At 36.9% G+C, this 26,201-nt stretch overlaps 3 protein-coding genes across 4 annotated transcripts in view; 1 reads left to right on the top strand and 2 right to left on the bottom strand.

The window, feature by feature from the left end:
- Nucleotides 1-639: 639 nt before the first annotated feature.
- LOC127959088 (regulator of G-protein signaling protein-like) lies at nucleotides 640-11,055 on the bottom strand. The gene is made up of 18 exons (XM_052558079.1): nucleotides 10,885-11,055; nucleotides 10,674-10,800; nucleotides 9,660-9,761; nucleotides 9,316-9,486; nucleotides 7,506-8,344; nucleotides 6,573-6,635; nucleotides 6,259-6,493; nucleotides 6,151-6,210; nucleotides 5,934-6,030; nucleotides 5,002-5,189; nucleotides 4,576-4,693; nucleotides 3,440-3,527; nucleotides 3,222-3,354; nucleotides 2,960-3,107; nucleotides 2,749-2,887; nucleotides 1,525-1,649; nucleotides 880-1,013; nucleotides 640-792 (listed from the first exon to the last, which is right to left on the bottom strand). The coding sequence occupies exons 1-18, from the start codon at nucleotides 10,933-10,935 to the stop codon at nucleotides 683-685; spliced, it is 2,928 nt and encodes a 975-aa protein (XP_052414039.1). The 5' UTR covers nucleotides 10,936-11,055; the 3' UTR covers nucleotides 640-682.
- Nucleotides 11,056-11,618: 563 nt separating this feature from the next.
- prkag1 (protein kinase, AMP-activated, gamma 1 non-catalytic subunit) lies at nucleotides 11,619-19,560 on the top strand. The gene is made up of 13 exons (XM_052559852.1): nucleotides 11,619-11,799; nucleotides 13,226-13,277; nucleotides 13,537-13,637; nucleotides 15,344-15,425; nucleotides 15,703-15,761; nucleotides 15,850-15,895; nucleotides 15,971-16,025; nucleotides 16,111-16,237; nucleotides 16,460-16,625; nucleotides 16,715-16,752; nucleotides 17,434-17,580; nucleotides 18,109-18,208; nucleotides 18,462-19,560. The coding sequence occupies exons 1-13, from the start codon at nucleotides 11,791-11,793 to the stop codon at nucleotides 18,470-18,472; spliced, it is 993 nt and encodes a 330-aa protein (XP_052415812.1). The 5' UTR covers nucleotides 11,619-11,790; the 3' UTR covers nucleotides 18,473-19,560.
- An 856-nt stretch (nucleotides 19,561-20,416) lies between these two features.
- acvr1bb (activin A receptor type 1Bb) overlaps nucleotides 20,417-26,201 on the bottom strand; it is an 87,772-nt gene continuing 81,987 nt past the window's right edge. For both annotated transcript variants that reach the window (XM_052558167.1, XM_052558166.1), the window contains exons 4-9: nucleotides 25,717-25,947; nucleotides 25,466-25,633; nucleotides 24,235-24,391; nucleotides 24,003-24,127; nucleotides 23,764-23,894; nucleotides 20,417-22,890 (exon numbers count right to left, since the gene is read on the bottom strand). In XM_052558167.1, coding sequence (XP_052414127.1) covers nucleotides 22,765-22,890; nucleotides 23,764-23,894; nucleotides 24,003-24,127; nucleotides 24,235-24,391; nucleotides 25,466-25,633; nucleotides 25,717-25,947 — 938 coding nt within the window. In that variant the 3' untranslated portion in view covers nucleotides 20,417-22,764. The remainder of the gene's footprint in view (nucleotides 22,891-23,763; nucleotides 23,895-24,002; nucleotides 24,128-24,234; nucleotides 24,392-25,465; nucleotides 25,634-25,716; nucleotides 25,948-26,201) is intronic.

Below are 26,201 nucleotides of genomic sequence, written 5' to 3' on the forward strand. Positions count from 1 at the left end.
TAAAATAAAACAAACCTTAAATTGTGCTCATCCTCAGGTCATCTAAGACGTAGATGAGTTTGTTTCTTCATCAAATTTGGAGAAATTTAGGATTCGATCACTTCTTCAATATTGGATCCTCTGAAGTGAATGGGTGCCGTCACAATGAGAGTTTAAACAGTTGATAAAAGCATCACAATAATCCACAAGCAATGCACACCGCTTCCTCCAGTGAACCTCCTTTTGTCTCTCACATCAAAATGTACCAGCATATATGTTTAGAACAGTTTTGGTTGTAAAAAGTGCTTGATTGGTGCAGATCTCTCTCCTGATTCAGACCAGATGACTTTTTCAGTAGAGCTAGCATTATTATGGATTATGGACTTGTATTTGAGATTAACAGTTTGAAGTTAAAAACTTCTTAAAGATGGATTTGTTTCACACAAACTTGCAGGTTTTCACTTCACGAGACATGAACTGATGGACAGGAGTGCTGTGGATTATTGTGATGTTTTTATCAGCTGTTTGGACTCTCATTCTGACGGCACCCATTCACTGCATAGCATTCATTGGTGAACAACGCATTTTTTTTTTCATTTTCAGTTTAAATAATAAAATCCCTGTTATGGAGAAACAGGGTTATATCAGGGTTGGGTTTGGTTCATGAAGAGCCTCAGTCTGAACTGAAGGTGTTTAATGTCATTCATCGGGCTGAGGGCTGCTGGGAAGCAGGTGTGTGGTCGTGTGGTGTCTGAAGCGGCAGCAGCAGAATGAGGCCGTGTTGGGTGGAGAAGCGCAGGATGGCATCTTTAACTAGTCAAACACATCAGTAGACCGTTCAAACACTGATAGTGACTGCTCGTGGTGTAATAATACATGATGTGTGATCTCACTGCCCACCTTCACTGGTTCTGACCGTCTTTATCTCACGCAGGAGGTTAAAAGGATGCTGTTCCTTCAGACGAGAGGAGGCTTTCTGATTCCTCAGTGCTTCAGCGGGGTACAGATGCTGCATCACCTTCAGACAACAAAACCTGTCAAAGGAAACATGCTGTTATTATGCCTAAACCTGTAAATCTGCTAAAGAGCAATCAGTGTTGCTTTATTCCCAATTTGAAGGCAATTTAAAAGTTATGTCTATTACAAACTTTACAAAATATAATTTAATGCAATCTTAAATTTACAATGATAGTCCTAATTCTAGCAAACTAATATCAATAACAAGCTTTTAGAGTTTAGATTTAGATTTAATTTTTTAATTGTATTATTTGTATACATTATAAATTATTTTAAAAAATCCTAATACCAGCAAGTTAATACAAATAGCCATCTTTTTCTTTTAGATTTATTTATTTATTCCCAATTCAATTTTTAATGATTATTACAATTAATAACAATCCTAATACTAGCAAGCAAATATTAATAGCATGTTTTTTAGTTTTTTAATTTATTATTATTGTTGCTATTATATGTCCGCTAACAGCGACACCTGCACTGCTTCAGTTTACACTACAGTCTGTGTGTGAAATAACAAGATCTCATCACTTCTTCCAGCAGAAGATGAGAACTGGAAACACATCCATCATAGCTGGATAGAAGAGGGTTCGGTCCACCTTCCCAGAGGCAAAGCGCTGCAGGATGCCATCTTTCTGAGCCTCACTGGTGTTGATCTGAGTACACACACACACACACACACACACACACACACACACACACAAGAGATGCTAATGAATGCTGTTAGAGTGATTCAGATTAAAGATTTTGATCCATCCATGTTTTAAAAGCGCTCTAAAATAACATTTTCAATTGTTAAATTACATACAATACATTTTACGAAATAAACACTTTACAACAAGGTCTCATTTGTTCATGATATAATACAAAAATACATAATAAAATACATTTGTTAACTGTTTGTCCGTGTTAGTGCACATACGTTAATGGATACAACCTTTACAAACGCATTTTTTTTTTTTTTATCAAAAGGTGAAATGACCTGAGATTAAATGCTGTACAAGTATTGTTAGTTTGTGTTATTTAATATTAGCAAATGAGATCTTATTGTAAAGTACTGTCAAGAAAGAAACAGTACTTTTGACAGATTTAATTAAAATATTCCAATTATATCATAATATAAAAATAAATAAATAAATGACAATATTTGCTGCATCTGCATCTGCATCAGCGATGTCAATGTAAAATCTAATTTTACAATCATATCAGCCAGAAAAACATATCAAAACAAAAATTACTTTATAACAAATGCTTTTCAAACTGGGATCCAGGGGAACAAATCCTAATTTAATAAAAATTTAACTAGCTACACATACAATTAGATTAAAAATGAATAAATACAAATACAACTAACAATATAGTATTATAGTGAGTAGGGAAAAAATGGAATGACGTAAATAAATATTTCCCAAATAACATTTTAGACATATTTATAATCATTTAAAAAAATGTATTTGTTTTATTATTATTATTATTATAAAAGACTGAAAACCCTTGGCTTTAACAACATTTATAAGCAGTTATTGTCTCTACTCTTTCCTGCTTATCAAGGCAATTCAACCAATTCAAGTTCATAAAACAAAACAAATATTACAAATAATTATCTTAGATTCAGGTGTTTCTGGATAATACATGTTCCCTTTACCAATTTTCTTTTGATATATATATATATATATAATTAGTTAGTAAACACTATCTAGCAGCTCATTTGTGCTGGTTGATATATGAAAGAGATTATTATAGATAAATGTGTACCATGAGCTTTTGAGAGAGATTTGAGTGGAGAAATATACTGATGATCAGCTCAGCTTTCTGGTGAAGCCTGGCGTAATCATTCTCACTGTACATGCCCTCGGATGCCATCATATCGCCGGCGTCTGCCAGATGCCTGAACCTAGAAACACAGAACAGATCAATCCACTCCCTCAATCACAGACGCTGAACACAAACAGATGACACCCCTGACCTCTCACACTCCATGTAGAAGGAAAGGTCATTGACTAAGAAGTCTGCTATAACTGTTTTGTTGATAATGCTTCTCATCTTGGGTTTAAACTTCTCTCCGTCGCTGCTGATATCGGAGGACTGCTGCGCTTTGGAGCGAACAGAGCAAGCTGGAGAAAACAACGACAACAGGGTTTCTTGCAGGTTTGATGAAGGTCAATTTAAGAAACCCTGAAATGGGTTTTGGTTGATCTGATGAACGGATGAACCGTGGAGAGACTTACGCTGTGAGAAGTGCTTGTAGTTGTGTATCAGATAGTCTTCAAACTCAGACCTGAAGTCACGGTCCTCCAGGGCAGACAGAAACCGCGTCACACTGCGGATGAAGCTGCTGAAAGCAGTCCACGCGTTCGTTTTCTGGAGAAGTGCACAAAAGAAATGAGCTCAACACTTGCTCAAAATCTGAAAAGTGCAGGTTTTTGAATTTACTGAAATGTTTTACCAGTTTGTACAGCAGCAGCGGACCTCTCAGATTCGATTCAGATTGAACCGGGGAACAAGAATAAAATGTTTCCTGATACTGTCTGAACCTGTTCGAGATCAAAAGGAACTTGTTTGTGACCGCTGTAAAACACTGAAAACATCTCTGATATCACATAGACAGCACAAAGGCTAAATGAATCTCAAGTCAGATGTATTACGCAGCTTTACAGATAATCATGTTGTTATGCTTATAATATCTTAATGTCTTCATGACTTATAGTCACAATTAGCAGATCAGAGCTGGGCGATAATACAGCTTACATTAAGCAATGCTTCAAGCAATAGAGTTTATATCAATTTACAGAAGCAAATACATGTTCTGCTTCTTGGATAACTAAATTTTTTTTCTCCAGAAGAAAAGCCCAGTAATATCACATATGTCTCCTCTGGAGCTTCAAAAGAGAACATTTTTTATTTAAACCAGTCTTTTTTTATATTTATATGCTTATACAGTACGTATACTTATATATAAAAATCAGTAATAGACTACTTTCAATAAGCTTTTATTTTTACATTGAATTTTTTTACGTTTTTGTTTGTCAATAAGTAATGTGCTTTTGTCTTTTCAAAATATAGCTTTAATTCTTTTTTATTTTTATACATTTTGAGTACTTCAACTGTTTTTATTTCAGTTAGTTGCAAAGCCAATATTTTCAAAAGTTTTCTATATATATATTAGGTTTCAGTTTTTATACTAATATTTCGATTTTATTTTATATCAGCTTCATTACAATTACCAAAATACATTTTTAAGTAGTTGATTTTATTTAACAATAACACTGATTCAAAAATTCCTCATCAAATGCCAATTAATTTATTTGAGCTGCTGTCCACATTCATTTTATTACTCTATACTTGTATTTCCTCTAATATATCTGAGACAATATCTGAGACAAAGTTCGTAACTGAGAATTCTACGCTCCCAGAAAAAAGTACAAAGCGATGACGGGGCAACATGTACACTTTAGATACTAATATGTACCATTTAGTTGTAAACAAGATTTTTTTTTTTTCTACTGACACAATGTAAGATTTGTACCATTGTTTTCTTCTGAAATAGCAATAATATTTTCCTATAGGTTTACATCACAGTACCATGTGGCCTCCAGTGACTTGGCAACCAGATGCTGAATGGTGAAGATGACCTCTAGAGGAACTGTGTCCATGTGTGGCACACTGCTGATGATGTCAGCGCTGCACTGCAGGTGCTCCACTGCAGAGGGAGACAGCGCACCATGGTGTTACTTCTTTACATTTTTGGAGCATGCTTATGTTTAAAGAACAGCATCATTTTACCACCCTCGGGTCATTTCAAGCCTGTGTCACTTTCTTGTTTTTCTCCATGCAATGCTCTGTCAGACTGAATCTCTGCTTACATACTGTAGGCCGAACATCTTCTCAGTTAGATGATGCGAGGGTGAGTTAATAATGACGACACTCAGGTGGTTCTTTAATTGGGTGAACCATTCCTTTGACATTGAACTGAAATAGCACTAAAAAATCAATTAATGAAAGCAGTACCGGAATCCTGTCGCCGAAAGAATTTGTCTACAATGGCGCGGATTTTGGCCTTCTGTCGTTTGGGTTCGACGGTGCGCAGAGATTCTGCTTCCTGTATGAAGAGCAGCGCTCCGTCCGCATTGTGCTCCTGCAGGAACTGTCTGAAGTGACCAATGTACTGAGATGATGTAAGGACCTCTTCAAATGACCTGCAATTCAGCAGAAAGAAACAAAACAGACAACTTAGTCTCAGTTTCAGAAATAATTTACCCTGAGATATTTAGTATGCTTTTAGAAATGTGCTTCCCACAAATATTACCAGCTCCTCTGCTAAATTTAGAGGAATAGTTCACTCCAAAATGAACATTTTTCACACTCTCAGGCTATCCAAGATTTAGACGAGTTTGTTTCTTCGTCAGATTTAGAGAAATGTAGCATTGCATCAGTGTCTCATCAACGGATGCACTGCAGTGAATGGGTGCCGTCAGTATGAGAGTCCAAACAGCTGATAATAACATCGCAATAATCCACACCACTACAGTCCATCAGTTAGCATCTTGAGAAGTGTAAAGCTGTGTGTCTGTAAAAATACTCCATCAATAACTTAAAAAAAGCATCTGGTCTGAATCAGGAGAGAACTCTGCTCAGACCAAGCACTGTTTACAAGACAAAATATGTGGTTGGATTTTAATGTGAGAGACAGGAGGCGGACTTTGTCACCAGAAAAAGCATTACTATGATTATATATTAAAGCCAGAAGTGATGTTTTAAAAGTTAAAATCATCTTAATGATGGACTGTTTCTTAGTGGATCCATAGTGAGTGAGACTAAATTTCTTCAAATCCGTTCCCATGAAGAAACAAACACATCTACATCTTGGATAGCCTGAGAGGGTGAGCACATTTTTGGGTGAACTGGTCCTTTAATGACAGGTAATGGAAAGATAGGTGCACCTGGGTTTTGTAGATGGCTTTTCAAAAACAATGCTGTCCTTTTTTAGAGTTTTCATCCGGAGATTATTAGAACTCTTTGCTTTCGATTCGGGCACATCTGGAAGTGAAGCATACAGTAAAGTAGGTTTGTACACGGTCTGCTAAACAAACACACACAGATTAAATATAAAAGTTGTCTCAAACGTTCTGATAATGAAATATTTCACATGTGCAGCACCTTGAGTGAGGGGTGTTGTAATATCGCGCTCTGTTGCGATCGATGGCTCCTCAGATGCATCTGCCCAACACAAGCCAGAGAAAGTGAGTCATTGTGAGAGGTGTTGAGAGAGGCTAGTGTACGGTCTCTCACCGGTGTTGTACTTGTGCAGCAGTGATCCTCCTCTCTGCAGGTCTTGCAGGGCCACTAAAGCCCAGCCGTCCTGAGACAGAGCGTCGGGGTCGAGACGGCTGCAGCATCCTCCACACAACACTAACGCCTCCGTCTGAGTAAAGTGAGCTTCTGTTTCCGTCTCGAAACCACAGAACAGTAGCTCTTCTTCATTCTTCTCACTGCGAGAGTACTAGAGGACATGGGGAAAGGTTCCTGGGAACTGCGGTGAAAGCATCCACTGATTCGAGGCATTAGTTTAGGTCACTCACCAGGTGAGACACTAGAGCTTTATCCTCCGCATCTAAAAATGACTCATAAACATCTTGTAGATCCTGTAAAATGAGAACATATGCCAGATCTTATCACTTGACAAATACACTACCATTCAGTTTTTTATGCTTGTGAAAGAAGCATAAGGCTGCATTTATTTGATCAAGTATGCAGTATAATTCTGAAATATTTTTAGAATTTAAAATAGCTTTTTTATATGTGAATATATGTAAAAATGTAATATATGTGCTGTGATCAAAACTGAATTCCTCAGGTCTTCAGTGTCACATGATCTTCAGAAATCATCCTAATATGCTGATTTGCTGCTCAAGATACATTTCTGGTTATTATTAATGTTGGAAATATTGAATATTTAATTTTTTCATGATTCTTTAATCAACGGAAAGTTCAAAAGAACAGCATTTATTTGAAATATAATTATTTTGTAACATTATATATGTATTGCATTTTTTTTTAAAACCAATTTAATATGTTCTTTTTTTTTCAAAAACAAAATCTTACAGAAATTGTAACAAACTGTCTATTATTTTGAATGGACAATTCATTTTATAATGAAAATGAATGGTGAGCAGTGGCTGTCAAGTTTCTGAAAGAATTGAACGAAAATCAGAGAATGCATGAATTAATAATAATGTAAAAAGAAAAATGAATGCATTGTAAGATCAGCCAAATATAACTGTAACAGCATTTCTTCATTGGGAGGGAGCATCTCTATATGACAGGTGAGAGATTATTAACATCAGCCAAAATGGAAAATAATTTCAAAAGTTACAATTTGAACCATTCTGATGATTATTAACACAAACACTGTAGAATAAAAGCACACTGATTAATAATATATGTTTTAAGAAAACACATTTTGATTTACTGTTGACTTGAAAGCAAAATGAACTCATTAAAGTGACATATACCTTGCATATTTCATATTTCGCTCTGTAGATCCATGGGACAGCCGCACTGCTGGGTAAAAGTGAACGCAGGTGGTGGCTGGTGTTCGAATCCAGTCGTTCACAGCATGCCATGTTCTCTTTCAGGTACTTCTCTATTATCCTCTGAGCCACTGTCTGTCTCTGTGCACAGACTGGATCTTCTCCTTGTGCTTTCAGAGCCAGCAGGAGGAAAAGGTCCAGATCCTCCAAGAGATCCAGCATCTGCTGCTTGTCCACCAGGTCTTGGGCTCTCAGATAAGACCTGAAAGGACCTGCAGCCAGAGCCTCGGCAGACAGAGCCGGCTGGAGATAGCAGTGGACATCTGATGGCGGAGGATGAAGGTTCACACGGCAGGGGATCTGACATGACGGGGTTTGGGCACATGTGTGCTGGACAGAGGTTTCTGGACTACTTTGAGGAGGATGTGCTATGTTTGAACACTTTAGATCCTCCTGGCCGGCTGGAGGAAGCCACAGGAAGATGCTGCTGGACTGTGAACGGACTGTGTTTGTCCGACTCCAGAGGAGCCGTTTGCTGCGTTTACTGCAGTAGGATTTAGCAGGACTCAGCGTGGGATTCGGTTTGCACCGTTCACGCTCACGTGAGGAGGGAGACGGAGCAGGAGGAGAGGAAAAAGATGTGTATTTCTCTACAATGGGCTGACATTCAGGCACACGCCACAGCCAGGATTTACAGCAGTGTAAGAACTGAGGAAGCCAATAGGACTGCAGCCGACACAGAGCTTTCTTTCTCATCTCTGCCAAAACATGCTTCTGGGCACTGAGTGGGTGCTCCTTGGTCAGAAGCTCAGCCATGTCCTCTAAAAAAAGATACAATATGATAAAATATTCAGTAATTAGTACAGACGAAATCAAAAGACCAAAAAAAAAAAAAAAAAAGATTGGAGTAAGAATTATTTTAAAGAAATTAAAACTTTTTTTTTCCTGACAAAGACACGTTAAATTGATCAAGAGTGATGGCAAAGACATGTATAATATTATACATGCTGTTATTTTTAACTTTTTGTTCATCAGAGAATCCAAAAGTGTTTTTTTTTTTTTGTTTTGTTTTTTCAGGGTTTCCACAAAAATATTCAGTAGCACTGTTTTCAACATTGATAATAATCAGAGATCTTTCTTGAAGTGACAACTTGAAGCTGAAATAAAATACAATAGAAATACTGAAAAAAGGTGTTAATTAAACTTTATGAAAATTAAAAAATCTAACTGAAAAACATTACATTTGAAGCAGTAAAATCACTAACTGGAAATAAATTAAAGCTAAAACTGAACTAAATCTGAAATACAAATACATTAAACCTAAATTGTAATATTTAAAAAGATTTATATTTTAAACAAAAACTGACAAAGGCACATAAAATGTTATTAAAAATAAGCTAAAATCTAAATGAAAACTACAAATATAAAATAACAGCTAATTCATAATATTAATTAAAGTCACAATAGCATATAAATAATACTAAAATAAAAATCTGGCACCAAATCAGTATATTAAAATGATTTCTGAAGATCATGTGACACTGAATACAGGAGTAATGATGCTGAAAATACAGCGGTGCATCACAGAAATAAATTACATTTTACAATATAATCACATAGAAAAGAGCTATTTTAGATTGTTATAATATTTCACAATATTACTGTTTGTTTTGTATTTCTGATTAAATAAATGCAGAAAACATTAACAAATCCTACCGACCCCAAACTTATGGTAGTGTAATCCTACAAACAGTAGAACAGAAATGTAAGGGAAGAGTAGAGAAACACTCACCTGCGTGTATATGGCAGACAGAGAGGATGGCAGAGCCTTCGCTCAGGTGACAGAGTCTGATCGTCTTCTGAAGTGCTTGACGATTCAAAGTCTGAAACACATCTTCATTTTCTTCTTCTTTCATACTCAACATCATGGACACTCTCACACAGAACAGAAGAAGCTCCTCCTCTGCTCGAAAACACATTACACATGTAGCATAAGCACTGGCAGAATTTATTTTTGCTTATCTTAATTTGGGACAGTATGGAGGGCATCATTTCATATGTAAATTTGATGTAAAAACTTGTGGAGGTCTTGTAAAATTAAACAGGTTTGGATGCTGAATCAGTGCAGTCTCACACCAGCAGTGCCCTTGAGAAATGAACGAAATCTCTGGATTCCCCTCACACTGCCGAGACACTTCCTCAACAGCCACTGGTCCGCCGGAGTCCACTTCAAGTCCTCTGAAAAAAGCATCATTAAAAATCACCCAAAATGAAAATTTCCAGAAAACCGAATCACTGTTAGGCCATCCCAGGTGGTTTCTTCATGGGAACAGATTTAGAGAAATGTAGCATTCCATCACTTCTTCACCAGTGGATGCTCTGTAGTGAATGGGTGCCGTCAGAATGAGAGTCCAAACAGCTGATAATAACATCACAATAAAGTAATCCACACCACTCCTGTCCATCAGTTAATTGTGAAGTGAAAAGTTGCATGTTTTTAGGAAACAAATCCATCGTTGAATAGTTTTTAAATTCAAACTGTTGCTTCTGGCAAAAACATGAGTCCATAATCTTGCTCTTTCCACTGGAAAAGTCATCAGGTCTGATTTAGGAGAGAAATACACACGAACAAAGAACCGTTTACCATCAAAAACAGCCCAAAACAGCTCAAAAAAAATATGTGGGTGAATTTTAATGTGAGAGACAACATGCAGGCAATAGACTTTTCCAATGGAGGAAGTGCTATTATGAATTATGAACTTGTTTTATTGGCCAGAAATGATGGTTTAAAGTTAAAACATCTTAATGATGCATTTGTTTCTTAGAAACATGCAGCTCTTCACTTCTCAAAACATTAACTGATGGACTGGAGTGCTGTGGATTAGTGTGATGGTTTTATCAGCTGTTTAGACTCTCATTCTGACGGCACCCATTCACTGCAGAGCATCCGTTGGGGAGCAACTGATGAAACATTTCTCAGAACCTGTTTTGGTGAACAAATGACTCATCTACATCTTGTAGATGGCCTGAGGATGAGGACATGTCCAGCAGATTTTAATTTTGGGGTGAACAATTCCTTTAATGTGTCCCACTCCAGACAACTTTTATACAAGTATACTGTATATCACTGTCATATGAACGTGATATTACCTGTGGATTTACAGGATACAAAGTCAAGGATCTCTGTGCAGAGAATGAAGTTGTGATAGAGCTCCGTTTGTTTGAAGTAAACCATCCGATGTGTGTCTAACCATTTCAGAAATTCTCCAGCATTCACCTGACAGTAAATATGTAACGTTATACAGATATTAGATGTTTTGGCCAACAGCTACGGTGGTCTGGTTAATATTCTCATAAATACCTGAGCAAAGGGCAGATCTGGAGACATTAACCACTTGTTTTCCTTGAGCATGTAGAGAAGGGTTTGCCCAAACACCTAAAAACAGGACGAACATGTACGATCATTTCAGGATAGACAGCACATAATTAAAGATGTGCAAATGAGGAGCATATAAGATTTCATCTTACTGGAAGACTTAGAAATGTATTGAAGAAATCCACAAAAACTTCATCTTTCAGGAGAAACTTGAGCTCCATGTTGTTTTTCTCTGCACGTATGTGTTGATAAACTTCAAGATTATTTTAATATATATATAACTTTACCGTTGCAATGTGTTCGAGGTGTGCTAGTAGGGTTAAGAAATGTTTGCTTTCTGGTTTGTTCTTAACTTACTCTGATGATCAGCATGTTTTTCTCTGGTTTGCTGTGGTCTCATTTCTAACTTGTTAAAAATTATGATTAAGGAATAGTTTTCTGTTGCCTTGGTAACGCTTTTATTTACTCCTCTTCTGCCTAGAACCGTTACTTTTAGTTTTACTTAAATAAATACAAATCTAAATACAACGTTTATCTGCCAGACTCACTTAGGCACTCACTACTGTGGTCGAGATATGTTTTAAAATATAGTGTTGTTATATAATTCATATCGAATTTATTTTATAACCAGCTTATCAGCAGGATCAATTATTTTGTACGATTATGCATTGTTATTATTATTATTATTTTACATTGTTATTGTTATGTAGAAGCGCGCACACGCGTATGTCGTCACATCCGGTCGCGGCCTCCGCATCGGTCATCCTTTCAGGAGGCTCGGCCAGAGGCGGAATACACATCATTTCAGGGACCGGAGACCGAATTAAACTACATTTCTGCGCTCTGAGTTCAAAGTAAACATCTTTAGCTTCTCCACATCGTGAATGGATCATGGAGTGTGTAAGTAACGTTAGTGCGAGTTTAAACGGGGACGGAGTTGATCTGACAGACGAGGAATAACGTTAACTGACGAGAGACGACTAACGGCAGTTTTTGTTTGTTTGTGTTGTGTTATAATATGCAAGATAGCTAATATCGGTAATAATGTTTAGATAGAGCGCTAAATGATATTAGTAGGATGGCTCTTGTGTCGTGTAGTATTTTCCATTCATATGAAGCCAGTTAACGTACACTGAGGTTAATTTAACCCGTTAACTGTCGGTTTCACTTTTTGAGCATAGACGTGAAAACGACTTTCCCAACTTCGGTTATAACTTTTGAATGCTTTGGTCCATAGGTTAAGGTTGGTCTCTTTTTAAAGCAAACACTTGGCAGATTATACTAAAAGAGAAAACGTTATAAAGATTATATAAACAAAAAGGTTATGGAAATTTAAGTTTATGAAAATATATGATATAATAACTTTAATATTTAGATTTTATGTAAAATAAATATTTTAGAAAACATGTTTTACTCTAAAACTGCTAGAAAATCAAAAGATAAATTCTGAACAAGTTATGTTCCAAATTTGAGGTTGATATCTCAAAAAATGATCTTTAAATGAGATTTTGTTTGGGCGTAGTACCAAGCATTTCCACTAGATGACTATCAAACCCCATTAGTGACCATTTAAAGGCGCCTTCATTTAAATAAATGGTTTGAGTGACCTGAAAGATGTTTTTCCATACTTTTCTCAATATTTATTAAGTAGACTTCACAATCAGAAGCATTAAGGGTCAGTATGGCAGTATTTGATTTCAATTCAATCTCAAAAAACACATAAAAGACATGCTACAAGAACCCTGGACTTGCGTTATAGTTCACAATGTATCTAAAAAGGATAATCTATTGTTTTTTCTATATATTCAAAACACTTTTAGACCTTTAGACCACTTTTAGATCTTTTTAACCCTCTCCATGAAAATGAATAAAGATTTTTACTGATTTTTCATCATTTCATCTATGCATCACTATTTCAAAGTTAAGGTCAGTACTCTCTGTCTCTGATGAGATTTCTTTTTGCATATTAATAAATTACAGTTGCTCTGTAAAATATTAAAAGAATCAGTTACCAAACATCAAAACTACAGTCTTTAAGCTTCCCAGTGATAAAAAATGAACACTTCATGGACTGAAGCAACTTAGTTGTAATTGAGTATACAGTACATGCATAATAAAAAAAAAAAAAAAAACTTCTGCAGGCTTTTGATTAATTTTGTTATATTTTTTCTAAAGGTTCTAAAAAAAAGTTTTATTTATATCTTAGAACTATTATTTCATGTGTCAGGATTTATGGGGTTAATATTCAGGACTATTATCAGAATAAAAATCAAATTTCTAAAGGAAAAGTGGGTTTTGAATGTTCACACCTTGTCATGTTTTTCAGGTTCCTGCTGTCCTAGATGAGTTGGATGTTAAAAAGGAGGCGCACACAGACGGTAAGAATGTGAATAAATAAAGATGATACTGTAGTCCTGCGATGAGCTGCAGCCCATGTGAGAGATATGAAAGCAGAAATCTGAGACTAAAGTCACAATAGAAATATGATACAGTCACATTTTGCTCTCTGACACTTTTTCTCTCATATTTTCATTAGTTGTTTTTAATGCATGTTCGTGATTTAATGGTTTAGACTATGTTTTTTCAAACATTAAAATACAATTTTTTCCTTTTTGTTTTCCGTTTATTCCAAACCAGATCCTGAGTATAATGTCTACACCCGCTTCATGAAATCCCACCGCTGCTATGACCTGGTGCCCACCAGCTCCAAGTTGGTGGTGTTTGACACTTCTCTACAGGTTGGTTTTCAGAAGAAATCAAATGAGGAGTTCAGATAACTCCATTTATTTTCAGAAATCATGTTTCTTTTTTTTTATTTTGCATTCATCTAGCGCATCTTTTCTTGTGACTGGCAGCTTAGTCACCTGACCTAAACCTGAGTAAAATGGACTTATCGGCTTCTGTTCACAAACAGCAAGGGCACTTGTTGGCTACTGCTGTAAAACATGAACTCGTGATGCCTTGGAAGTGGACAACACTGGCTTTTTTGACAAAACGTGTTTAGAATTAAGATTGTGTAGAGAATAATGCAGAATTTTTGCTAATAAACTCTTCAAATTTTGCAAAATGTGCAACCTTGTTTACAACCTAATAATTTCCATAATATCACACATTTCTGTGTGAAATGAAACAAAAACAAACAAACGTGATTTTTCTCCTCATTAGAAGTGTGGCAGTCTTTGGTAATGCGATACATCACGGTAATTAATATGCACAATATTGTTATGGTGGGCACTTCTAAATACCGTGAATATATTACAAATTATTCCGGATTTTGAATGCATTTTAAGAATACTATTCCCATCAACTTTTCAAAATGCACAACATCACAGAAACTGCAGAAAATGCAGCCTTTACTCTGGAAACCCCATAAATAAAGCAGCTGCACTACTTTCAAAAACATATTGAAATAATTTTAAATAGCCAATCAGATTTGTGTATTCGTATGATGTTATGATGTTCATCGCAGTGCCAAATACGTATTAAAACTTAATAGGCTATTTATTTTCAAACCCTTTTTTTTTTTTTTTTTTTTAGCAAATGTAGCTATTGCTCATTGTAAATGTTAATGGTTAACTAATGAGGTCTTATTGTATAGTTCTTTTGCATTTTAATCTGTGTAAACTTTTAACTGTATTTTTCTGTATTGCTTTATTATTTAAATGTATTTACATTTTTGTTATAAGAAAAAAAGTGATTTAATATGTTCTACTATATTATGACCACTTAAAAATTTGATACCGGCATATCCCTACTCCTCATTAAAAGAATAGTTCACCCAAAAATTAAGGTTTGCTGAAAATGTACTTACACTCAGGCTATCCAAGACGAGTTTGTTTTTTCATCACAACAAATTTGGAGAAAAATGTAGCATTGCATCAGTGTGTCATCAATGGATGCTCTGCAGTGAATGGGTGCCATTAGAATAAAGGTCCAAACAGCTGATAAAAACATCACATTAATCCACAGCACTCCAGTCCATCAGATAATGTTTTGTGAAGTGAAAAGCTGTTTGTGTTTGTAAGAAAAAAATCCAGTTGTTTAGACTCTCATTCTGCCGGCACCCATTCACTGCAGAAGGATCCATTGCTGAGCAAGTGATGAATGCTACATTACTCCATTAGATGGCCTGAGGGGGGACTCATTTTCATGTTTGGATGAACTATTCCTTTAATTAATTAGATCATGAAAGTGTCTGTTACACACAAGAATGCAGCAAGACTGAATGTGCATTTGCTAAAACTATGCAAACAGAATTAACATACATACACACAAAATATTTGGAATGATATGAATAACTGACATTAGAATCAGGCACATGGAGTCAGTATTGATTTCATGTTGACTCTAGAGATTGGATATATTTGTTCTGCACTTTGTGTCAATAATGACATTTAGGCTGTGCGAGAGCCTGCTGGGTAATTGATAGTTGTGTGGTCACCAGGTGAAGAAGGCCTTCTTCGCTCTAGTGTCTAATGGGGTGAGAGCAGCGCCTCTCTGGGACAGCAAGAAACAATGCTTTGTCGGTAAGAAGTTATTTTTTTTTTAGGAAATGTAAATATTAAATTGAATTTTATTAAACAATAACAGAAATAACTACATAACAAGATGCCATGACAGTGACAATTATACATTAATCAGAACTGTCGAGGATAACACAAGAAAGTTCCACACATATTTCCATCATAGTCCTTGTTGTGGACTCATAATTTGCTCTAATTCACAGTCATTTATTGTTATCTGAACAATTGTATTTCTCATTTAACTTCTGTCTTGTTTTCTTTATTTACTTTTTTATTTTAGGTATGCTGACCATCACAGATTTCATCAACATACTTCATCGCTATTACAAGTCTCCTCTGGTGAAACTTGTTAAGACTATTATTCTCCCATTCCTCAAGTCCTCTTGATTAATCTTTAACAATGTAATGTTATTGTTTTCTGGTTTAGGTCCAGATATATGAATTAGAAGAGCACAAAATAGAAACATGGCGAGGTGGGAATGATTTTATGTGTATTCATGAGGTTTACACCGAGAGCCTGGGACTGATCTGTATTTTTCTTCTTCTAGAGGTCTACCTGCAAGACTCCTTCAAACCTCTGGTCAGCATATCGCCCAATGCCAGGTAAGAGTTTGTAAGCGTGCATGTCAAATGGTTTTGTTAGAGAGCTGTGATCATGTCTGATGTTTTTATTTTCTCTCTGTCTCAGCTTATATGATGCCGTCTCATCTCTAGTGAAGCATAAGATCCACAGATTACCCGTCATTGATCCTCTCACAGGAAACACGCTCTACATCCTGACGCACAAGAGGATCCTCAAATTCCTCAAGCTCTTTGTGAGTTTCCTGCCTGTAACCGCTCACTGAATGCTTCCTGTGACACATGACTTTAAGTATGGGCCTTGATTTATTTGGCAGTGGTCTACCACAGAGCAGTTACTGTAACTTTTTTTTGAAGCAACTATTGCTAAATTTCCCCTTTACTCGTGTATTGGCTTGGAATTGAGTTTTCTTTCTAGCATGCTTAGTCTTCATGTCTATGTGAACGATCTCCCACAGATATCTGAGATGCCCAGGCCGGGGTTTCTGTCTCAAACGCTGGAGGAGTTGAACATCGGAACGTTTCACAACATCGCGGTGGTTCACTCGGATACGCCGCTCTACGCCGCGCTCGGCATCTTCGTGGATCAGAGAGTGTCTGCTCTTCCTGTGATGGATGAAAATGGTGAGAGCGAGCTAATATTGTAAATAATGACTATTCTGTGCTTTTGTTTGACGTGTTTTTGTGGTTTCTCTCTGTTTTTTTGCTGACAGGACGTGTGGTGGACATCTACTCCAAGTTTGATGTTATTGTAAGTTTGTGTCTGTTGTTTGTAACTAGAGCGCCGGACACTGATCTGTGCTGGTGGTGGTAGATTATTGAATGTGTGTGTGATGGTGTTTCTGTTTCGACTGGACTCAGTGTGTCTAAAGCCTCAGGGAAGGCAGCCACTGCAGTACATGATCTCATACTCGTGATGCTGTGTGAGTGTGTGTGTGTGTGTGTTTAACAATATGTCCTTGATTTAATATCTTACACTAATAGTTCACCCAAAAATTGTAATTTGCTGATCCAAAATCTATTTGTTTCTTCATAAGAACAGATTTAGAGAAATGTAGCAGTTCATCATTTCTTCACTAGTGGATGCTCTGCAGTGAATGGGTGCCGTCGGAATGAGTGTCCAAACAGCTGATGAAAAAATATCTCAAGGAACAAATCCATCAAGATGTTTTAAACTTCAAAAAGTTGTATCTGTAATCTATAATAACGCTTCCTCCAGTTGTCTCTCACATCAGAATCTACACATATATTTGTTGTGACATGTAAATGGTGTTTGAGCTGTGCAGATTTCTCTCCTGATTCAGATCAGACCATTGTTTTCATAAGCGGAAGCAATATTATGGATGGGTTTTTAATTTTGGGGTGAACTATTAAGTCTCTGTGTTTATCTCTCTTTGTGTGTGTCTCATATGGTTTTCATGTCATCACACAGAATCTGGCGGCTGAGAAGACGTACAATAACCTGGACATCACTGTGACTAAAGCCCTCCAGCATCGCTCGCAGTACTTCGAGGGTGTGCTCACCTGTCGAGCCAATGAGACGCTAGAAGCCATCGTCAACCGACTGGTGGAGGCCGAGGTGAGAAACACATTCTGTTCAGATGTCTGGGGTCTGTAGGATCAAAAAAAGGTGTATTTATTTGATCAGAAATACATTGTAATTTTATTTCTGTGATGCTCCGCTGTATTTTCAGCATCATTCCTCCAGTCTTGTGTCACATGATCTTCAGAAATGATTCTAATATGATGATTTACTGCTCAAGAAACATTTCTGATTATTATCAGTGTTGAACACAGTTGTGCTGCTTCATACTTTCATGGAAACTGATACATTTTATATTTCACGTTTCTTTGATGAATAGGATGTTCTAAAGATAAGCATTTTTCAAATATAAATATTTTGTAACAAATGTATTTACGGTCACTTTTGATCAGTTGAATGTGTCATCGGTAAATGTTTTAATAATAAAAAAAATTAAAAAAACTGTTTTTTCAGATGGTTTTGATTTGACTGATCAATAAAAGAAATCTTTCAGTTGTGCACGTATATTTGGATGGACAGATGAAGATGTAGCTCACTGTCTGATCATGGTGTGTGTGTGTGTAGGTTCACAGGTTAGTGATCGTGGATGAGCAGGAGGTTGTGAAAGGCATCGTGTCTCTGTCTGATATCTTACAGGCGCTGGTGCTCTCCAATGGAGACGATGGTAAGACTGCATTATGACATCCTGAAGCATTGATGCTCAGATTCATATACACAGAGATCTTTATAGAAACTCTTTCCAAATGACATTTGCATGACTGTCAAACTCCAAAAACACCAATATGCACTTTTGTAGTTGACTGTATGACTTCAGTTATTAAGAATCAAATCTAAATCTAAAATGTTAGTTAGACTGATTCATTTTTGATTGATTGTTTTGTTCTATTGACAGCCTTTACTTTTTCTTTCCTCTTCAGGAAGTTTTTGATGGAAGGAGAGACGGTGAAGCAGAACGTCTCTGTATTTCCTTTTCTCTCAGTAAGTCACAAGGTGTTCCAGAAAAAGGATTGATAGAGATGTCTCAGACACAGGAGATAATAAAGCACAGCCAGATACAGAGTGAAGAAAGAGACCTCTGTACTGCTTCAGGGAGTCTACAATCATTTTAACTGGACAGAATTCAGATGTTTTTAATTGTGTCACTGGGCACAGCTCTTACTGACGTGACAGCCGTCGTTCGTGTTATTTCCCTCACAGAAGGACAGCAGATGAGGTTTTCGTGCAGGTGTCAGTGGAGAAGAAACAGAGTATGTACTGAAGCGTTCTCTTATTGATCTGGACGTGGTTCATTTGGGCTTTTGATATTGAAGAGTTTCATCTGAGCCGGTCTGTTTCCACACTACACACTGATACAGTCACTCCTGCAGTATTCAGAGGACGTTTGACCCATTTCAACTTCCTTTGTAATGTGAACATGGAGTGCTTTGCAAAAAATGTTTTTATATTAACCATTGAATATTTAATAGCGTTGGAAAAACAATTACAGCTCTGTAATATTACCATCATGTATTTTTAGTATATTATCATAGATAGATTTTGCCTGTTGTTTTTGGTCGTGTTATATGCAGACACGTTTTACTTCTAGGTTGCTATTGATTTTATTCTTCTGTTGTTTTCAGCTGCATGATCTCAGTGGCTTTTATCAATGCTTTTGACATAAAGAGGAAGCAGTGTTTTTATAGATTAAACATGTCATGAGAAACAGGCAGTGATCTCCTGTCAGCTGTGCATTATGGGTAAATTGTGAAGCAATTTCAGTTAGATATACTCCCACAATTTGCTGATGTTATTTGACAAAAAAAAAAAAAAAAGTACTGTAAGGTCCAACAGCGACTCCGGACGATTCACACTTCTCTTGTTTTTATTTGCTATGAGAAAAAATAATTCCATCTTTTATTTTTCTCTCTCTAATATTTTTTTATGCCACGCACATCTGTAAATACACATGAACTATTTTCTATTTCTCTCATGTCAAAGATGTTTCAAGGCACAAGCAAATAAAACCTGTTCAGTTTTTGCAGTTGCATTTATTTGGATAAACGGAGCACTTTTGTGGATTCTTAAATAAATAGAAAGAACAGTATTTAATTGCAATAGAAATATTACACTACAAATGTTTTACTGCCACGGAGTACATGAATCCTTGCTGAATAGAAATATGAATTTACTTTTGACTTTTTTTATACAAACCTTTGGCGAACATTGTGAAGATTGTCTTCTAAAGTTCTTTGGCATCTAAAAAATAAGATTTATTTTTCTTATTTGATAAGCATACATCAAGATCACATTTTCACTTCTACTTGAACCTGATCAGGTTGCAACCTGTGATTTGACAGTATTATCTTTGTTTGACTCTAAAAAATATAAAAACAACTAACTTTTTTTATTTGAAAGCTGCATTTGTTTTTCTGTTTTCCCTTTGCAAGCGAGCGGGATTAGTTTTGCATTACAGCTATCTGAAGAACTCTTGTTCCCTCAGGCTTTATTCCAGTTCAACCGGTTTTTAATAAACGTTGTACTTGTGTAAATGTCATGTTTGACAACATAAATTACATGCTTTCTATAGTTTGAACAAGCTATTAAATTACACCCACCATATTTACATTATCACAGTTTTTCTCAGTCGCTTTAGTGCATTTCTCGATGCATCCGTAGTATGTGCATTTCTCAAAACAAATCGAACACAGCACCACACAGTGCATGAATGGTCCAAAGCAATTGCAACTTGTTCAAAAGAATGAGAGACACAACTGACTAGATGATGTGGAGGTCAAACAAGTAGTTTTGGGAATGTAATTTCTGATCTGAGAAACGCACCAAAGCAAATTAGAAAAACTCTAAAATTTATGAAGCAAGAAAGAACGCAAGAAAATTTTAGGAAAATCTGTATTTATTACTGTTTAATAATTACCCATGTACATGATTGGAAACTGAAATTCCTGAAAAGTCTCTCCATGTAGATTTGGGAAATACACTGGGATTATACAGGTCTGCTGTGAGGTCAGACTGAGGAAACTTCCTTAATGCTAAACCAGGACGTAAAAATCACATTGTCGCCATCGTTTAGCTGTTATAATTATCCAGGCGACAGACGTCTACTACAGTCAAAGGATGAAAGGGAGCAGACGTTCATAAAGCCCCAATCCTGCCAGCAGCGACATGCTTTCTGGAAACTATAAATATATGTACAAACTGAACTCGACAGAAGAAACAAATACAGATCAAACCTGAACACTTATTCCCAATTCAAGATGATTTTCTCAATCAGCAGCAGATGTGCCAGTGTCATCTTATATTTCTCAGTAGTGTTGTGACTCAGTCCAGTGATACAAACACATTTCACATGGTAGCCTGTCATTTTGGATCTCCTTAACATGAAAATATAATCTAAAGAAAGCATTAACATATATGCAATCATTTTTGGCTTTTTCTGGACACATTTTAATCTTAGTGTAAGGCGACTGAATTGTTGCAAATGGATGAAGGAGAATAACAGTACTTCAGATTGTCAAAACACAGACTCTAGACATAAGTCCAGTGAAACTGGGAGATAAAATAAAATTAAACGAAAGACCACAGACCCAAAACCCTGTACAGCTGCTTCAAAACCTACTGTTAAAAGCGCTATACGAATAAAACCTGAATTAAAACAGAGTCACATTTAAAAAAATAAACCACAAAGCAGAACCACACGATTGTCTACAGAATCAAATCGGATTAATAAAAAGGTCATACATTATAGAAACTACATTAACATCTTGCATATTAAGCGGAGAGGGACAGAAGGGCAGTAGTATTTATCCGTGGAGTACGAGAGAGAGACACAATGTCTGTCAGGAGTCATAAATACAATGTTGGAGGAGTAAAGCAGTGCACTTCGACGCCAAACTTTTCAAGTTACGTTTTCAAGTCGTTCTTCTCATTACAGACCCAGTGCATGAAGAAGAATGAGATTATTTCCTAGGATCACGTCGTAATGTTAATGCAAAAATTAAAATCCTGTAATTTTTCGTCCTTATGATGCTCCAAACCTGCATGACTTTCTTGCTTGCATTGGACAAGTTCATGCAACCCTTTGCCTTGTAATTAAATTGCATGAATTCTGATTGCATCAAGCTCCTAAAAAAGTATCACACTTTGAATTTAGCATAATATCATACTGATCATTTATGGCAATGTTTCATCATTTTTTGAGTGCAGCTTGCACATTCTGCTAAATATGTTCTTTTGTGTTTTACATTAAAAGTTCCAGCATATGGGTTTGGAGCGACGCAAGGATGATAAATGATGATAAATAACATTCTTATGCACTTGCATGAAATATTCCTTAAAAAAAACAAGTTTACAAAACAGTCCCAATGCTCCTCAGTTAATAAATGTGCGTCATTATAGTGTAATTTAATGCTACCGTGACAGGTTTAGCTATGAAAAATAAAGTTTAACGAAAAGCCTGACCCGTACACCTTCACATCTCCCATGTTCCTGGACGATCAAACCTGTAGCTTAGTCGAAGGACTTGGAAATTAAAAAAGGGTAGGCTATTTACATTTCCATACTATTAAAAAATATACCATGTACAGTAGCTTCATTTGCCCATGGAGGAGGAAATCTAACGGAGATAAAAACAATAAGGACGTGTGAAGTATCTACGAGCTAAAATAAATAGATATCTCCGTACCGTTCAGTAGTTAAGAATAAACACGCGTGCCAGTGTGTGAAACCAAGATGGCTATAACCCACGCTCACGAAACCTGGGATAAAGTGCAAATAAGGTTGTTTTGCAAACAGCTTTGATGTGGTTATGAAAGGAACCAGCTGGTCGTGTTTACCAGCTCAACCCACCCTTTTCTTCATAGTTAGTTAGCCGTGATAGTCTGCTAGAATCACCTTAGTGAATACAACAAGATCAAAACTGCTTAAAAAAAAAAAAAAAAAAAAGATCTTAGGGGCCAAACCGGATTTGATCAGAATCAATTGAGTCCCATGTCCAGTTAGATGGGCGAGCGAGGGTCAGTGGTAGATGTAGAGAGGAGGGTGAGGAGGAGAGCACAGAGGGCTGCTGGGAGCGAGGGTTCAGTAGTTTTGGCGTTGGGATGAGGTAGACCCCGTCCCGACTCAGCGGACGGAAATACTTGTGAACTGGCAGGATAGTTTAGAGTAGTCGCATGTCTGTACACGTTCTCTTTGCTAGGAGTGTTTCTGACAGAAGGTAGTGTTTGCTCAGATTTTCATGTCTTCGTCCACGCTGAGCTGAGACAGGGTTTTCTTGATGCGGAGAGCCGTCAGTCGTGCAGCGCTGTTAGCGTACCAGCACTCCCGCATGATCTTCCCCATCACACGCAACGCCTGCGGGAACAACAGCACATTCACCGTGTCAGTTCATATCAGAGAAAACAGCCCTTTTGTTTTCACTCTTGAAGTTTTTAATGTAATAATGCAGCACTTCTGACAAACTGTGTCACATTCCTTTGACACAAACTAAATAAAATCTAACAGTAGAGCCCAACCCGTGAGATTATTTTAGAGGGTGATACCGATACCAATATTAGGGATTAAAAAATACCGATATTAATGTATCGGGCCGATATTCTTTGTGTATATTATACTTTTTCAACAGATCACAAATCTCACGGTTCGGATCACATTACAGTTTCTGACAAACGGATTGGATCATTTTTCGGATCAGAAAAGAAAACAAAAATATTTAAATTTAACTTGCTTTCCATTTATTACTTAAAGCAAAAGTACTTCTTTGATATCACAGCAAATACTACTAGATTAACTAACAAAGTTTAAACATACAATACATAAATATATTAAAAAATATATATTATTTAAAAAATTCCTAAATATACTTATTTGTATGGTTTATTGCTAGTAAAAATATAAAATGCAAAAATAAATGTGCTTATATATCATTTTAATTAATAGAACTGATGGTGAAGTGGACAAGCAACACTTTCTGAAGTTTAGAGCACTTTTTAACTGAAGTTTTGTTGAAATGGCAAAAAGTATAAATGGTTTGTAAATCTTATCTTTCAAAATTCGACACCACCTTCCCAATCTGAAAAGACAATGTTTAAATAAAACAAAAATAGGCAATTCAGAAATCATGACGATGCAGAAAGGCTATTTTAAGTGGGTTCAGGAGAAGAAAGAAAACCGTACAGTAGCTGTAGAGCATTCACAGGGTTGTTGCGATCTCTCTCTCTCTCTCACCTCATAACTCTGCCACCAGTTAGGAATGTTGGGTCGTAACCTCTGATCACACACCACTTTCCTCATCTCCTCTATGGAAGGGTCAGAGGGCACCAGGTCATAGTAGGGCAGCTGGTACTCTTCATGAATACCTGAATGCAAACAAAACAAAAAAAAATAAATTCTCACTTGAACTTTTAACATGCTTCAAGTGCTTTTTATGCCAAATCTTGAAGAATGGTTTCACTTTATTTCAGCACCTCCAGCATTGCAGCGGCGAGCGATTTCCCAGTACACGAGTCCCAGAGCGTAGATGTCTGCGCATTTGAACGAGTCAAAGTGACGCATGTTAATAGTCTCTTCTAGAACCTCAGGCGCCATGTACCTGGAACACACACACACACCGGATCACTGAAGGAACATCGTGTAGAAGACTCAAACACTGACCGTATGAGCAGACGGTTTGGGTCAGATTACTGTAACGAGCTGTACCTCTTAGTGCCGACGCGCTGGTTGGGGGCGATATCGATGGTGTCAGAGACGGACTCGTGACGAACAGCCAGGCCGAGGTCAGCGATGGCACACGTGCAGTTTTTCTTCACCAGGATGTTCTTGGACTTCAGGTCACGGTGAGCGATGCCAGGCTTCCCTGATGACAAACACAAAACCATTTCTGATGCACACACATCTGGTAAAACCTCTCTGACCAGGGAAGAGGTGTTCCGCACCCTCACACGCTCCCACATACACAACACTTTTAGACATCACGACTGTTTCAAACAGCAGGCTGCACAAGAACACCGCATAAGTCATCGCTGCATGTAGCGAAATTTCAGTTTTGATCTGATTCTGTACTGAAAAGTATTGATAAAAATTGTTTACGGACCCAATATTTGTGTGCTCTCTCTGTTTGTTTATTAGTTGTCAAGACTCTCCTAGAATCGACTGAGAGTGTCAGAAAACTTTTCATGCAATTCACTTTAGTGAACACTGATAAATGCCAATAATCAGCTTCCTGAAATAACATTTTTTTTATAAGGTCAGTCCATGTTACTGTCGGCAAAATCTAATAATTTGTGTATCTGACAATGAGTATTCAATTTTACAAATAAATAAATAAAAAATACTTAAGGCTTGAATATCTCCCAACCTCTAGAATATCGAAATTACTTTTACTGTAGCTTCTTATTATGCTGCAAAAAAGTGAAAATGAATTTTGTTCTATTTTTCAAGACTTCATTCATTGATTTTAAGATGTTTCGATATTTGTATTGGGGGGAAAAACTGAGGAAGAAATGTTTTGAAGTGCTAAAATGCATGCAACATTTAATGCAATGATTTTATGTATTTAACACTTTCGGCTTTGACTGAAGACATTTTTAAGGCCTTGAATTGTGGTTTTTAAAACCATTTTAAGACCCACAGAAACTCTGGACAAAGGAAGAAGAGTTTAATGTGACCACACGCATTGTTCAGGCTCCTTTAATCTTTTGATCAAATCACGATGCTTTTCATGTCTGATGTTTCTTTGTTCATTAGTAATTTAACAGCATGCAATCCTCCATGGCTACTTTCATGACAAAAATAAAGTTAAAATGACAATAAAAGCCTGCGCATCTGATGCAGAAGATGTGTTAGAAGTCAGCTCCCTATGTAGACATCAAACTAGCTCACTAGTTATTGTAATGGACATAATTTAATTGAATAACCCTGAAAAACTCACCCTGAGTGCCCAGTATCTCCATGTGTAGATGCGCTAGGCCGCTAGCAGCCGACAGCGCTAGTTTAATCATGCCCTCAATGGAGACTGAATATCGGTTCAAATAGTCGAACAGGGATCCATTCTCATGATAGTCTGACACCAACCACAACTGAGTCCACGTGCCATTATCTGCGACAGAGAGAATTAAACATTATTAGAGGACAGCACTATAAAACAGCTCATTAAAACACACCGCTTATTTATTTGTTTACCTTTGTTGTCGGCAGCAATGAAGCCCAGGATGTTCTCGTGGCGGAGCATGATGGTCTGGTAGATCTCAGCTTCACGAAACCAGGAGCGCTCCTCACGAGAGGAGAAGATCTTCACAGCGACGTCTCCTCCTCTCCACTTCCCCCTCCACACCTCCCCAAAGCGGCCTTTACCGATGATCTCCTGCAGCACTATGGTACGAGCCACGGTCCTCTGGACGAACAGAGGCAGACCTGCAGAGTCAACCAGAGGATAAGGCTTAAAGCTGAAATAAACCTAAATAGTGATAAAAAAAAATTAAATAATTAATGACAAGTGACAAAAGCACATAAACGACTAAGACTAAATCTCTCTCTCTCGCGCGCGCGCAGGCTCGCGCTCTCTTTAATAAATAAAACATCGCAATGTCATTTTTTCCCAATATCGTGCAGCCCTAATAAAAGCCCATTCAAAATTTTAATAAAAACTACAATAATATATAAATCAT

This window comes from Carassius gibelio, chromosome B6 (genome assembly GCF_023724105.1).
Source record: "Carassius gibelio isolate Cgi1373 ecotype wild population from Czech Republic chromosome B6, carGib1.2-hapl.c, whole genome shotgun sequence".
Taxonomy (NCBI): Eukaryota; Metazoa; Chordata; class Actinopteri; order Cypriniformes; family Cyprinidae; genus Carassius; species Carassius gibelio.

Excerpts from the sequence above, each read along its gene's own strand:
- LOC127959088 (XM_052558079.1), bottom strand. The coding sequence starts at position 10,935 with ATGCTCAAGGAAAACAAGTGGTTAATGTCTCCAGATCTGCCCTTTGCT. Across the intron at positions 3,528-4,575 it reads AAGTCACTGGAGGCCACATG|GTTCAGACAGTATCAGGAAA; the intron begins GTACTGTGATGT and ends GATCTCGAACAG. Across the intron at positions 2,888-2,959 it reads TTCTACATGGAGTGTGAGAG|GTTCAGGCATCTGGCAGACG; the intron begins GTCAGGGGTGTC and ends CTGTGTTTCTAG.
- prkag1 (XM_052559852.1), top strand. Across the intron at positions 13,638-15,343 it reads TGTTTGACACTTCTCTACAG|GTGAAGAAGGCCTTCTTCGC; the intron begins GTTGGTTTTCAG and ends TGTGGTCACCAG. Across the intron at positions 15,426-15,702 it reads CAAGAAACAATGCTTTGTCG|GTATGCTGACCATCACAGAT; the intron begins GTAAGAAGTTAT and ends TTTTTATTTTAG.